At 42.1% G+C, this 15,011-nt stretch overlaps 4 protein-coding genes and 1 non-coding gene across 5 annotated transcripts; 2 read left to right on the plus strand and 3 right to left on the minus strand.

Annotated features, from left to right (window-relative positions):
* Positions 1 to 3,954: 3,954 nt before the first annotated feature.
* On the plus strand, positions 3,955 to 6,187 carry FOMMEDRAFT_150832 (uncharacterized protein; the record flags this gene model as incomplete). The annotated part of the gene is made up of 5 exons (XM_007262029.1): positions 3,955 to 4,100; positions 4,174 to 4,279; positions 4,340 to 4,425; positions 4,491 to 5,960; positions 6,052 to 6,187. 5 exons carry the CDS (start codon positions 3,955 to 3,957, stop codon positions 6,185 to 6,187), a joined length of 1,944 nt encoding a protein of 647 aa, XP_007262091.1.
* A 358-nt stretch (positions 6,188 to 6,545) lies between these two features.
* Positions 6,546 to 8,565, plus strand: FOMMEDRAFT_16612 (uncharacterized protein). Its single transcript, XM_007262030.1, has 4 exons — positions 6,546 to 7,042; positions 7,108 to 7,491; positions 7,554 to 7,772; positions 7,866 to 8,565. Exons 1-4 carry the CDS (start codon positions 6,725 to 6,727, stop codon positions 8,499 to 8,501), a joined length of 1,557 nt encoding a protein of 518 aa, XP_007262092.1. The 5' UTR covers positions 6,546 to 6,724; the 3' UTR covers positions 8,502 to 8,565.
* Positions 8,566 to 8,830: 265 nt separating this feature from the next.
* Positions 8,831 to 8,926, minus strand: FOMMEDRAFT_t5. The gene has a single exon. It is a non-coding gene; the product is annotated as a tRNA-Ser (tRNA).
* Positions 8,927 to 9,517: 591 nt separating this feature from the next.
* On the minus strand, positions 9,518 to 11,221 carry FOMMEDRAFT_138124 (protein kinase subdomain-containing protein PKL/CAK/Fmp29; the record flags this gene model as incomplete). The annotated part of the gene is made up of 4 exons (XM_007262031.1): positions 9,518 to 9,751; positions 9,796 to 10,436; positions 10,498 to 11,111; positions 11,172 to 11,221. 4 exons carry the CDS (start codon positions 11,219 to 11,221, stop codon positions 9,518 to 9,520), a joined length of 1,539 nt encoding a protein of 512 aa, XP_007262093.1.
* A 1,438-nt stretch (positions 11,222 to 12,659) lies between these two features.
* On the minus strand, positions 12,660 to 14,867 carry FOMMEDRAFT_131066 (asparaginyl-tRNA synthetase; the record flags this gene model as incomplete). Its single annotated transcript, XM_007262032.1, has 9 exons — positions 12,660 to 12,705; positions 12,775 to 12,812; positions 12,879 to 13,021; positions 13,082 to 13,493; positions 13,563 to 13,656; positions 13,713 to 14,023; positions 14,079 to 14,258; positions 14,324 to 14,470; positions 14,529 to 14,867. The coding sequence occupies 9 exons, from the start codon at positions 14,865 to 14,867 to the stop codon at positions 12,660 to 12,662; spliced, it is 1,710 nt and encodes a 569-aa protein (XP_007262094.1).
* Between the last annotated feature and the right edge of the window lie 144 nt (positions 14,868 to 15,011).

Below are 15,011 nucleotides of genomic sequence, written 5' to 3' on the forward strand. Positions count from 1 at the left end.
CATGTGATTTTCATGTGCAACTATATTTATGAAAACAACTGTAACATATATTTCTTTGTCTTCTGTCAATTGTCTATATAGATATACTGATTTTATATCTATCTAATGTATTTCATAATTATTCAATGCTACCCATACTAATATTAATCATACTATAGATAGTCTAACAGTAGGAGCAAATAAATTGTCTGTATAATAGTTAAGACTGTCAATCTGATAGTTTCCTTAAACTACTAATCATGCTTTGTATTTTTCTATACTATTGTCAGTGTATTGCTTTATTTTATAGACAAATTGTGTTCTGATAATGTTAATATTATTGTGTGGATTTGTGATTTCCCATGTGTTATAATTTTCTAATTGTTTTATTTTGTCTTTTATAGCTGTTATTTATGAATCACAATCTGGACATTAGATTGCTTTATAAAATGAAGTCGGATCTAATTGTATTTCACTTATTTTAACATTAAATTCTGTTAAATGAATGGCAATATTATCTTCATCCTTTTTACTAAGTACATACATGTGTTTTGTTATGTGTTTATTCTTTATGTGTTGTTCAAGCTTGATAGTACATTCTGTTAGTTTCTGTTTCTGTTCTAATCAACATAGTTTAGGTTCTACTTCTTTTTCAATTAATTTAACTTTGTTGTCTGTTAAGTCTATTGGTTCTACTACTTTTCCTTTTTTATTAGGATTAGTGTTGTCTGTATCATTGTTGTCTGTTCTCATTATTCTGTTGTCTGTTTTGTTATTTTTAATTATTAAACACTTGTTTGTATTGTTGTTTGTATTGTCTATTTTCTCCCCTTCAATTTAAGAAGGTTTACCTTTAAGAAATTGGATATTTTGTTTGATAGTGATTTTATTATTGTGTCAAGTTTTATAGCCTTTACTTTCATTGTCTAATCCTATCCAACAAGTGATGATACCTTACTATTGTATTTTTGTAGGATTTTTGTTGCAAATAATAATATATTGACTAAATTCATGTATATTATCAATTGTTCTGTAGGTTCTGTAACGTTTGTAATGTAGAGTATTATAATTTAATACAGTACACAGTGTTCTATTATGAATATAGGTAATATGAATTGCTACTTTGGCCCATAATGTAAATGGTAATTTAGTAGATGTTAGATATACTCTTACACCTCTAAATATAGTTTTATGAGTTTGTTCTACTATTCTGTTCTGTTGTAGAGTATAATATACTGTTAATCTTCATTTTGTTCCTTGTAAATCTAAATATTGTTGGAAATCTTCACTAAGGAATACAGTATTGTTATCACTTTGTAAAAGCTTTATTTTAACTCTGTACTGTGTAAATATTTTAGTTGTCCATCATACATATTATATATATGTATCAGATTTTGTTTGTAATTTAAGCATTATACACTAATAAGTATAATTGTCTACAATTGTTAATAGGTAGTGTATGTTCTTATATGTGTGTAGTTTGATAGGACCAATAGTATCAATATGAATAAGATTCCTAAATTGATTTGCAAGAGGAGATTAACATAGTTTTAGTATTGGTGTACATTTGATATTTGCTTTTATACATTCAATACATTCCTTTTCTTTGTAGTTTGTTATTTTAGTTGATAGTACACTTGGTTGTGTTTTTAATAATTGTTTGATATAATTGTAACTTATATGTCCAAGGCATTTATGTATATTATAAATAGATAGTTTGTTCATTGTTTTTAACAAATGATTATTGTACAAAATATACAAGTTATTTCTCAATTGTATATGTCTGACATATTTGTTACATAGTAATGTTATAGTACAAGTATTGTTTGTAAACATAAAAGAATAGCCTTCCCTACATAGTAGTACTTGACTTATGAGGGAAAAGTTCATTTGTAGATAGTAATAGATGTTTTGTAATGTTATGATACTTCTTTCTTGTGTATTCTTTAGGATTTTGATATGTATAGATCCAGCTTGATTAAGAGTCATTGTTAATCTATTTGCAATAGTTACAATTGTAGGAGTTATGTTGTGTACATCTGTTAATCAAAATAGATAAGGAGTAGTATGTATTAATGTACCAGAATTGAGTAAATCTATTGTTTATGTATAGGATTTCTTGTTAGCTATGATTGTATTTGTAAATACATTAGTACATACCCAGGAAGCATATTGTTTGAATTGTTTGTCCTGGTTGCTTGGAATAAGAGCATAGGTGTTATTGTTCATTTCAACATTGTTTTCCTTTAATTCAACATTGTTTTTGTTTAGGTTTTCAATAATAAATGTGTTTGTTGTGTTTTCCACAGTTTGGTTTGTTTTATGTACAATGTTAGCTTGATGTTTGGCACAGGCAAGCTTTATAGCTTCAGTAGGAGGTTTGTAGCATTCCTTAGAGAAATGTTCTGTTTTTCCACAATTGAAACATTTTGCTTTTGTTGGATTGAACAGATTTGGCAGATTGAACAGATTTGGCAGATTGAATTTCCTCTACTTATTAGCTTTATACATTGTATTAGTGTGTGCATTATTCTTTGTCTGATCATTAGAATCTTGTGCTTGTTTAGTACAGTAATTATTGTAAGTGTTCTGTAATGTAAGAATTAGTTACTTCAGTTCAACTTTCTTATGTTTATTGACTGGTTTGCCTTTGTTTTGGGTATCAGTAGATTGTATAATTGTATTTACTATGTGTGTATATTGTTCAGGGGTAGTAAGCAATATTGCTACTTTGTATGTAGAGTCTCTTGGTGGATCACTGTTGGCAGACAGGGTTGTATATGCTTCCTCAAGTCTGTCTAATGTATGTCCAAAATGTTTAACATGATCTCTACAGATAAACAGTGCTGATTTGTTAATAACCTTTTTACATACTGTTTAAGGGTTGAAGCATTCTTCAAGCACCTTCATCAGCTGAGGGATAGATGTATTGAAATGCATATAGTTTGCTAATATAGTATCAGTAATGTTATTAACTATACATACATGAATAGCCTTAACTATCTCCCTCTCAGCTTTGTTCTGTGGTTCATCCTTTAATAAGTGTTCAAAGCACATAGCTGCAACACTAGAAACAATGTGGTAGTGCCACATCTTGTAGTTTGCTTCAGTCTTAAGCATGGTAATGTTTTGACCAAAGTATTTGGGTATGTTGGCTGGTTTGCAGTGTGTGTCAGTGTGAGGGGGAACCATATTACTAAGTTAATACAGGCAGGGAGTGTAAGGCTCATAATCTGTGAAAAGAGAAGGCATGCAAGAACAAGGGGCAAGGTGACAATTGACTGCTCAGTGTCTCTCGTCCTTATATTGTATGTATTCTAACTGAGACATTATGAAGTCATTTTCTCGTGATAAACTCATCATCTCGTGATAGTCTCACATATAATATTGCAGTAATAATGGTATTAACATTACTTACTTTAAAAAACACTTGTAGTATAATACAATTCTTGTATAATCATTACATTTATATACAATTGTTACAATTTAATTATGTGCCACATATAATTGTTATTTTAGATTGTAATAGATATATAACTACATTATTAAATTACATTTGCTATTATTAACTACATTTGTTGCGACTTTTTCGTGATGGAGATACTCGCGTTTCTGTGCCGGGGAATGTGTTGAGTAAGAAGAGATCATAGATAGTTTTAACGACTCGGAGTAGGCCCAGGTATTCTAAGAGGATCACGCGTGGCTACCACCACCATTGGAACGTAGAACTTTTGTCCCATTAGGCCCACGACTGAGGAAACACAATACGCAGCAGTAGAGTGAGCATGTCATGACCACCACCAAACCATGTTATATCATGAAGGACAGTGACGCTTCCTCATTTTCCTCCGCCCCTTCACTCAAAGTTCTTTTTACCACTTTCCACTCCCTCCTTCTCCTTACTTCCCGAGGCTTCGCTTGTGAGCGTTCTAAAGTCTCAAGTGATTTGATACCTTGAGCTTCTATTCGGTAACAATGGTTGAGAATGTTGCATACAACAGTGATAATCGCAAGGGATCAAGAGACCGGCTCCACTACGAGAAAAGAAATGCAAACGATGAAGTGGTTTTGTCTCAAGTCACTGACGAAGTGGCGAACTATCCTGACCATACTGAGGAACGGTTGGTGCTCTCCTTACATCTGGATTTCAGTTGTTCAAACTGTTGTTTATTGGGACTCACTTTTGTCACATAGGTTTGTTGAGGTTGCGTTCCGCACCCTTGCTCCCGGTCTTCCAATTATTCCTACTCAAGAAGTTATCGAGGGGCTTGAGCTCCGAGATGCTCAAAAACTTGCTAATGTAAGTCCAATAATCCTCGACCACGTCCTTTGCTGTGTACTGATGGATCTCTCAACATAGGCCTATAATTTGCCTCCTAAACTTAGCTGGCCTTTGTTGAAACGGGAGCTTAATGATACACGCAATGGAATCTTGTCTGCATATACGTTAGTCTACCAAATTTTCTAATCTGTTTCGTGAATATTAAACTTAATTGTACTGCTGTTAATAGGAAAGAAGTTTTGAGCAAGAATAAAACAGCGCAGGCTAGGAAAGCATCGGTGTCCGAAGACGCCGTACGAGAATCGAAACGGCAACGAACGTCGAAGGAAACAGTAGACGGCGCGCCTTCGGTTACCGTGTCCTTTTCATTGTCTCGCAGGCGTCCTTCAGTTGGTTCTTGTGAGGATGAAGAGGAGTATCATATCATGAAACTCGCTCATCAACTTCTCTGCTCAAGCGATGCAGCTGAGGATACGGAGTCCTTTGACGAGGATAAGGTGAGAAGAAACATCTTAGACGGAGACTGCTCTATGAACGCAGAGGGCGAGGGCTTCACCGTAGAGCGGAAGAAATCGCCGACTAAGGTGACACAGTCCAAGAAAGCACTGTTTGTCATGTATTTGAAGCGAGTGGCACATACAGAAGATAGCATTTCTAGGTCTCAGCGGGCCCAGACGCTCGCAGATATACCGAATCCTCTCGTTAAGGCAGGAAAATCTTCCAGATCGGCAGGACCAATGGACCCTGATGACAATTTTTTCGGTCCCAGGACATTGAAGAATACCTCCTTACAAGCGGCTCAGGCAGCCTTAGTCAGTATTCCATACCAGATGGTTAGTCCTGGACGTGAGCCGGATAGTCCGACGTATGCTCCAGACAGCCCTGCATGCAAGCTGGCTGGCCCAGTTTATTCGCCCGACAGTCCGCCCTTTGAACAACCCATAGAGACGCATAAAGCAGACAGCACAACATGTGTCCCAGAGAGTCAAGTAGATGCCCCGACTCGATCACAGCTTCAATTATACCCAGTGCCCAGCAGTAGACATGGGAAACAGCGAGAAAGTGGGATGAAGCAAGACGCAGAGGATTCCGGGGCTAATGATTATAAGGGTAGCCATCATCGAAGCCACTCCGGTAACCGGAACAAAGGCAGCCATAAGAAAACGTATACGTACGTGCTGAGAGCTCCAGACTGGTCCCAGTCGAATCAACCCTCGCCTGATGAGGAATACGATTACAAAGAAGAGGAAATGGAGTTCCAACTCGGAGTCACTCGGAGCGAGGAACCACCAGACAGCGAATATGACTACGAAGAGGAAGAAGTGGAGTTCTTGTTAGACCCTACCTTGAATGTAGAAGACGAAGGCAGCTTTGACGATGGTGGTGACGAAGAATGCGACGACCATACGCACAGTCCCGGATGTACTGATGGAAGCTCGTTCTCGAGGAGCATGCGAAGGCTCACCAAGATGGGAGACGAAGCGAGGGCAAAGAAACGGGAGGCTCTGGAAGCTGAAGAGGAGTCCGACCTAATGGCAGAGCACGACTCGAATTACAACTTTGAGCAGGCTTTTCGGTCGTCACCAGCTCGGCAATCCCCCTGCTGCTACAATTACAAAGGCACAACTTACATATTGCCAAAGACCGATAAACAGAACCGTACCGTCAGAAACCACTGTCAAAGTGGTCGTCCGGAGTGGTACATTTGTAGGAAACCGGAGAGCCCTACGCCAGGTCAAATACAGCGCGGGCACTTCCTGAGCCCTCGGCACTTGACTTGAATATTACAGTAATGACGTCGAGAGGCCCAGTACAGAAGCTTCTCCACTTCGTGAACGTAGGGGTGATGGTGAACGTTATGAGATTCAACGCTCACCCGTATTTAAGCCTAGGGCCTTTGTTCGCCCTTCGGAACTAGAGACCTAGGGTCATCCGTTGCATTCGCTTTAAATTTAAACTTACTACATGTACCCTGCAGAAGCGGTACCGTCATTGTTAGCTACTTTTAGAGACTTTAAGAAGTTATTCTTTGTCACATCTTCTCGTTTGTTCTATTTCTATGATACGTGGCCCTTGTGTAATTAATTAGGGAGATGGATTCAAAGATTGACGATGAATGTATAAAACAAGAAAAAAAAGAAAATCCGTTTCCTAAATTTGTCGTGCAACAAAAATAATTTCGGAATGTCCCGAGTTCACCTCAGATCGTCTCTCCAGTTTTCCAGATCCTCATCTTTCATGAACTACAAATTACAATAAGTCCGACCGCCTTATTTTTTTCTAGCAGCGTCTCAAAGAAGAAGTTCCTCATAACGTATAGACGTAGCGCTAATCAGACCGGCGAAGAACGCGGAGGCAAATGCCTTGATTTACTGCGGAAAGCCATGTGCTCTCTGATAACGCGCCCGCGCTCTCATATATGCACAGTCCGCCTCTTCCACTTGTCTGGATCTGTCGCCCTCCATGATCGTGCTTGATGAAGACAGACCGGATGTCAAGGGTGCTCAGCCGCAACCGCACACTCGAAACGCGACGACAGACGGATTATCTGAGGACTCGCAGCTCGTTTCCGGTTCCGCACCTCCGCCGGCTTACTCTTCCACGGTCTATGATGCACCATTACAATACCCGCAAGATGTTCCCGCCCATCCCCGATCACGACTCATACGCGGAGAGAATGCGAGGAAGAGATTCCTTAGGGCGTTCGTAATGGCGATCTGCATTTGGATTTTGGTCTCGATCCTCATTCGGAGTTTCACTGTTAACGTAGATTTACACCGCGTATGTTTTCCTTGGTTTTTACTCACATTTTGTACCGTCATACTAAATTAGAGATGTTCACCTAGAATAAGAACTCAAATCATAAACAAACTGGCGACGAAAACAGGAAGCCTGGTTCTGACAAGTCAGATGGGAAAGACTCAGACTGGCGCATACGAACCCCGCGATGTACTCTTCCTAGTCAGTATCCTTCTCGTGATGGCGACTCTTCCCAGGATGCACCATACAGTGTCAAAATCGGATACAGCCTCTCAGTCTCTTCCAACTTTTCATTCATTGGCAACGACACGTATTCTCACGGATCGTTCATCATTGCTGCATTCGAAGAGGAACCCAGTTCATCAAATGTCAAAGTTGATATTGTCGTATCTTATCAGAACCCTGATGCAGTGCGTCACTCGAAGATATGCTTTACCGAGGAGGGAACGGACCGCACGATTGCAATTACGGCGAGTCCTTATGTTTTATGTCGGTATATTACAAGCATTTTAAATATAATTCCTATGATAAGAGGACAAATGATGCTGATGACCTACCGTCAAATGCCAATATTCTCCGATACAGTGTACATGTCCGATTTCCGGTACCACCACGAGAAGAGAGACCGTTGCATATTTCACGACTGACGGCGAATTTCATGCTATTCGGTATCGGCACAACTAATCTGAATGGGCTTGTGGAGTTTGATGACATTAACTTGAAAACCGATTATAAAAATATCGACGCTGAGGTTTGTACGAATTTTCTCGAGATGTCTTTGCATGGTCGGACTTACTGAACCCCTTGATCATTTTTTCACCGGTGCAAAAATATTGGATTATAGTCTTTGACGGCGCACAGAGCCCGGTTAGAGACGTCTCAAGCCGCCATCAAGGGCACCTATACCACCTCATCTTCTCTTGAGCTCCTGACGAAGAACGGTCCAATCAATGTCGACATAAATATGCTTAATCCGGGTACCAATGCCAATGCTACGACAAAATCTGCAACGAAGCTCACCATGCACACCTCAAACGCGGCTATTAAAACGAACGTTAACGCCACTTCTTTGACCACATCGTCGTCGGTCGCTGATTCCATTGGAGGGAACTTCACGATCGACAGTGCAACCTCATATGCACCACTTATCCTCAACCTACATTCTCAGCCAATTTCTTCTTTCCTTTCCCTCTCGGCACGTTCGTCCAGTGCGACCGCGGAAGTACACCTACCGCCGCAATTTTCCGGGACGTTCAACGTAGCAACCAGCGTACTACGTCCCTCACTAGAGGTATCCCCTATACCATCCGATGAAGACCCAGCGCGTGCAGGGAGGTGGAGAGAAGTGGAGGTGACGAAGGAAGAGCATTATCGTCTGGCTGGAGAAGTGACGTGGGTTGATAAGCGCGGGCGAATGGAGCGAGGAGGTGGGCATGTGGATGTTGAGACGAGCATACTTCCGGCGATTTTGAGGCTTTGAATGATTCATGACTCGAGGGGATGTTGTTTGCGGTTAAAGACGTCTTCAGATGTTTTCCAGTTTTTCTTCGGTCAATAGTCTTTAACGATGTAATTCCGTTTTCTTACGTGTTATGCATTGCACACCTACTTGTTGTATTATAGTCGATTCAATTCAATCCTCCGACATTTCACTGAACTTTCCGAATGAAGCTTCAAAAATAAGTGAGGATTCTTATTTAATATCCACAAATACACATTAGGCAAGCTAAGAGTCAATGGGGCTAATTCATTTCTGTAAAATATTTGCATATAAAACAAATCAAAAGGGCAAACAAGGAACCAAAACAACTCCACCAGCAGGATTTGAACCTACGCGCACAAAGTGCATCAGATAAATGACATAATAATTCAAATCTGACACCTTAACCACTCGGTCATAGTGGAAACTAACAAAGGAAACTTATTAATTTCTATGGAGTAAGTTAGAATACAAATTACATGTGCAGATTCTATCCCCAGACAGAGTATAAGTACATAGAATGCTACAGAATCATACAGCTTTATCTGAAAGTCCTGTAAGGATTATGATAACCTTGCTCATTCTTAACTATCAGAGTTGCTATATACTTTTATAGTGTACTGTGTCTTGTTTTCTTTAAACAGTTTCTGTGTTAAGAAGTAATTAAGTAAAGACAAAAGTCATATATATCATGTACTTTTATTCTGGCTTATATTATACTGTCTATTAAAGGCTTTGAACAATGTTAGAACACTACAACTAGTATAAATGAGTACAAAATGTATGCAATCAGAAGTGAATATACTTAACAAGAAGCTAAAGGATGGCAGTATTGACTGATTCCTTTGTAAGAATTTTCCCACAGATATGATTTGAAGAATACACTGGCTAATTATAAAATGATAAAATTATTTAGGGCTCAGTAAGGTTCTGCTAACAATGCTTTTTTGATTTCATTGATAAATACAATATTGTAAGATAAGATGACAACACTACAGAATATCTAGCTTAATTAATTACATGTAATTTGTTTCATCAATATTGTCCAAGAACCAGTGTGTCATAATCTCATCCTGTTCTTCTACTGATGCGGCCACCGCCAACGCATTCTCCTTCAGCTGCTTGCTGCGCGCCATGGCCTCGTCGTAATGTGTAGTAAACACCCAGCCCTCCGACTCGAAGCCGACCATGGCCTGCAACAACTGAAAAGTCTTGTCTGATTCTCTCTGCACTGCGTCCAGCTTCATTGTCTCACATACATCCTCAGCGTCGAACACGACTGGACATGGTACACCTCCTCTGTTGCTTCTATCAGTGCAACCTTCAGTGCAAGGGTCTCACCCTCCCACGGGTCACCTGCGAGGTAGAAGAGGCGGCGGAGGGACATGCCTGCAGGGTCTGTCAACGCTGCATAGTGGAGCTCGTTGCACTCTGCCGTGTTCTTGACATACTGGTAGTGGACGAGACGGCGACGGTAGAATTCCTTCGCTTGAATTTGCTCAGATTCGTTCAACTCGCCCAAATTCTCTGGTAGCGAAGGTGGCATGAGAGGCTGCGAGGTCTGGTCTTCGGCGTTCTGCAGCCGATCTGGAATACCGGCGAGGAGAAATAGGGGTAGGATTGAGGTGTGTTGCCAGTCGAGAAGGCCGACTACTTGCCAGCCAGACTCTGGCGACTTCGAGACAAAGATATTGCTCTGCTGGAGGTCGGGATGGCGAATGTGGAAACCACGGAGGGTTGGATTCTTGGGAATGAGTGACAACACGATGAGGAGATAGTGGTTGAGATTCGCGATATGGTCTGACGGCGACTGCTCCTTGTACCCGTAGCCCTCCCTCCTTAAGCGCTGGAACGGCAGTAGCGGTTGGCCGAACTGCTCCAAATACGCCAGTTCCTTGTGCGCTGCTCCTACAAGCACTGCCTCAGCGCTTTTGTCTATAGTTATCAGTCAGTTCAAGAGAGTAATAAATAAAAAAAAGGACTGAGAGCAGCGTACAGGGTCCCCGGTCTACGTTGAGCTGTGATCTCCTGCCGTACCACAGAGTCAGTCTGGTATCTGGACCAACACAGAAGCGCTCGTCCTTGAGCGGAATGGTTGCCCTCCCAGACACCTTCTCCAGGTCGTGGGAGTAGTAGAGGCTTCCGCTAGCCGGAAAAGAAATCGACATCATTTGAGATTCAAGTTGAGCAAGCTGGTGCAAGATTGAGACGATATCCGAGTCTCCCAGCTCAAGCCATACGTCGCTGAGTTTCGTACCTTTCATCCATTCCATAATTATGTACTCGGTCTTTGCTGCGTTTTCTGATGTAGGTGAGTATCCGTATACCTGGGGAACAGGCAGTCCAGAAGAACGGAGGAAGTCCATAGTGGCAACTTCGCTGGCGACAGCGTAATACTTGGGGACCGTAACCGGGTACGGAATACGGGCGACCATTTGGAAACCGTCGCGCAAAGTAATGAGGAAGGTACGGTTGAATCCCCCCTCGGCGAGCTTTGAAAAGTTGATGACATCAGCAGGACTTCGACCAACGGACTGCGCTGCAAGTTGACATAGCCCCTCAACATCGAAAATGAGCCTCCGCTCTGCGTGGCGAAGAGCATCGTTGACACTGAATGTGTAAGTTTACAATTAGACAAATGCACGATAGAACAACATGTATAAGACTTACAGCCATCGTCCTGACGTATAGTTAAAGAGGTCGCTGGAAGAGTGTTGCATGCTTGAGAAAGTGCGACATGGCGGATGCCAATGGGTCCGAGTGGAGTTGGAACTTGGGGAGGAGAAGTGTGACGAACACAGAAAATAGAGAGGACGGCGCAGAGACTGAGACTGAGACTGAGACTGAGACTGAGACTGAGACTGAGAGATTGGAACTGCTAGCGAGTTGATGATGAGCCTTGTGTTCCTGAGGCAGGACATACAAATATGTGTGGAAGGGTGGAAGAGGGATCGAACGTAAGAAGCCAACTAAGCAGCACAGGGACTTAAAAAGAACTTTAAAGAAGAGATAGTGCATCTCGCGAGCCACAACCGTCCTTGCTTAGCATGTGTACCGCCTTGGGTGCTATACTAAACCAGAATAACGATTGTACTTAAGGTACACGAAAGTTAAATTCGACAAGCCATGTCACGTCACAGTCACAACCCTCGCTTACCCGATATGGAAGGACCCTGCGGCCAAAATCGTGAGCTTCACCAACATCACCAGAAGCCCCTTGTGGACAAAAGCTCAGAAGTGACAGAGATTACATATATTCAGAGGATTTGAGCTTATAAGATTTAAATTAAAGATATTTTTATTTAATTTGTGCTCTATTCAAGTTGTGAAGCTAAATTTCAGTAGTAGGCTTTGAGCACTAACACGTCCTATTTGCATTATAAATACTTGATTAGTAATTTTATTTGTAATATACTATATTTAGTATAATTAGTCATGTTATATTATTTGTCAGTGGCCAAAATCTACTCGAGAAAAATTCAATTTTTTCTTTACTTCACCAAATGAAAGTAAAATAGAAAATAAGCTGTTAATTATTGAAAAAGTTGAGATTGTTATAACTTTTCCATTTTTCGTAATTTTGAAAATCCGTTCCACAGAAATGTAGAGGATTGTATCTGCTACATTTCTGTGGTCTTACATTATTGATTTTTGCTTTGTAGTGGGACGAGTTTCGTTGCCAGTCTGTGAGCCAGGAAAGGAAGTTAGGGTTTGATCATGTGCGTCACACTGCTTGTCGAGTTTAACTTTCGTGTACCTTACTTGAACAGGACAGCTTATTAATCAATACTACTTCTCAGTCCCAACACTTGCTGTCTTTGGACTTTTGTCCCTAACCTAACCTTACCTACAGTTACTTGGCAAGTTTTGAGAAAGACAAATAGCAGCGACTGTAGCTGTTGTATGAGGCTGAGAGAAACACGCTGCAGTGGTAATAGGCAGGCCTGGCCCTCATGTAGGACATGCGCCTTCATTTATAGAATATGAGAAATTGAGATAATTTGATAGTAGTCACCTGTAAGAGGTAGTTGAAGTTATCATTTCGGAGAAAAACACATCTATTGGCGACAAACAGTAATACAAGGCCTTCAATGCATACAAAGTTGGCGTCACGCAATCTAAGATGATTTGACTCTAAATGATCTCAACTCGGATCCTCTAAGGCGTCGCACGACCAGGCCATCTTGGGTATAGCGAGCAATCACTACAGAAAATAAAACGATATCTGAATAAGCACAAGAACAGAAGGGAAAACGAAGTGAGGAATTCTTACCGCACAGTGTATCTATCAGCCAGCCAAGCAAGGAAGCGCTGTGAGACAAAAAAAAATACGATAAACGGAGTGGATTTATGAAGCGAAAAAAGGTGGAAGTTTACTTCAACGCCAAGTCCGTATCCTCCGTGCTCGCATGTTCCGTACTTCCGTTGGTCGGTGAACCAGTAGTACGAAGTTGGGTCGATGCCTTCGCGCTTGTACGCTGCCATGAGCTCATCATGATCGGCAATCCTCATCGAGCCACCTAAGTATACGAAATCAAGAAAACGTCGGAAGCGTTCGAGACAGAGACGGATGCTCTTACCAACGATCTCGCCAACACCAGGCATAAGTAAATCACAACTCTCCGTAAATACCTTCCCACTCTCTCCAGTCCCAGGTATCTTCTTCATATAAAACGCCTTCAATTCCGCTGGGAAACCATACAAGAACACAGGTACACCGAGGATGTCCGTCATTCGACGTTCAGCCGCTTCGGCGATGTCGTCGCCCACAGCGTGATCAACCATGACTGGTTTGCCTTCTGCGTCGCGGATGACGTTACCCTCTGCGTCCTCCTTTTCGTGCTGGATCCCGTGCTCGTTGAGCCAAGCGATTGCGTCGGTGTATGCGAGGCGCTTGAAGGGACGGGAGGGAGGTTTGAAAGATGGGTTGAGTTGTTTGATGAGTGAGGCGGATTCGGGGTCGGCGAGGAGTTTGTCGACGGTTGAGCAGATCTGAGAAAATAAAAGATATATTAGTTTTGATCCCTTCAGAGAAACGTACTTTTGTGGACGGTGACTTACAATGGCCTCTATGTGTGTCATAAGGTCATCAAAGTTTATGAACGCAAGTTCACCTTCTAAATGTGTATATTCGCTCAGATGACGTCGGGTATGGCTGAAGAAACGCATATAAGTAAGTTTATCAATCCTCACAGATAAACAAAAGCCAACCTGTTCTCCGCCCTGAAACTCTCTTGCACACAGAAGACGTCACCAATCGAGGGTAAACAAGTCTCAAGGTATAGTTGTGAACTCTGAGTCAAATACGCGGTCTGTCCATAATAGTTGAGTGCGAACAGCGTCGCGCCTCCTTCAACAGAGGTCTGTACAAGACATGGTGGAGTCACTTCAAGAAGGTTTTCTTCTATCAGGGAAGCGCGAAATGCGCTTAAAAGATGTGAACGCAGGCGTAACACGCTTGACGCGGTTTCGCCACGGATAACGAAGTGGCGTAGCTCAGCGAGAATAGAAGGATCTGATTTCTACAACGCACTGTGAGCCGATGATATCTAAATAATAGTAGCTTTGAGATTATACCTCGTTGAACCGGTTGGCAAATGCTTCGTCGCCACTTGGCGCTGCACCAATGACTTTCCAATAGTCGACGACGAGTTCGTGGCCTCCAGGGGCAGTCTTGCCTTCCGGGAGTTCTTGCAGCGTACCAGTAAGCTCGACACTTGACTCCAGAGTTAGTGTGAGAGCCTCGTATGTTTGACTCTATGCGCATACATGCATATATGCATCAGATAAGCGAACGATGCAATCGTGGCGGAGCTACATACCGTTTGTCCGGAAAGCACGGCTTGTAGGTATCCCGTCCCATCGCGCAGTACGATGAAGATGATGCCCTTCTGTTGGCGCAGACGATGTATCCAACCCGCAACCCGAACGCGTTTTGAGCGCAGAGGCGGTAATTTGTTTATTTTGGCCTTTATTCAGAAGTTCGATTAGTAACAATGAGGGCTCTGCTCGACGAATAGGACACACCTTGATAGCCTTAGGAAGTGACGCATCCTCGACGAGCACGATCTTCTTGCTTTCTTCAAGGCGTTTATCTGCCTCTGCACGTTCCCTCGCCTCGCGCTCTGCGATCTCTGCCGCTTTCGCAGCTTTCTTGCGCAGACCATCCGCGTTTTTCTTTGCCTTCTTCAACGAGGAATCTGTTGGCTTATCGTAAGGTGTTTCGCTATCCTTGCGAATTTGTAGCTGCACGTCAGGCGAGTCATGCTTGAAGAGCGCATACGCGAGGGTCTTGTATGGGGCGTTCTGCGTGCCACTGCCGGACTCATCGCTGCCAGTCGCTTCATCGATGTAGATTGATGCCATTGTGGCTCACAGGGAAGAGAGAAGGTGAACTGTGAGCTGGCAGAGAGTGTGTGAGCAGCGGCTGTTTATGACTCGTCTGCTCTTTTTTTTCGTATCAGCGATCAGCACTTTACTTCTTACCATTCTCATTCTCACTCGGACCTT

The sequence above is a fragment of the Fomitiporia mediterranea genome (assembly GCF_000271605.1).
Source record: "Fomitiporia mediterranea MF3/22 unplaced genomic scaffold FOMMEscaffold_1, whole genome shotgun sequence".
NCBI lineage: Eukaryota > Fungi > Basidiomycota > Agaricomycetes > Hymenochaetales > Hymenochaetaceae > Fomitiporia > Fomitiporia mediterranea.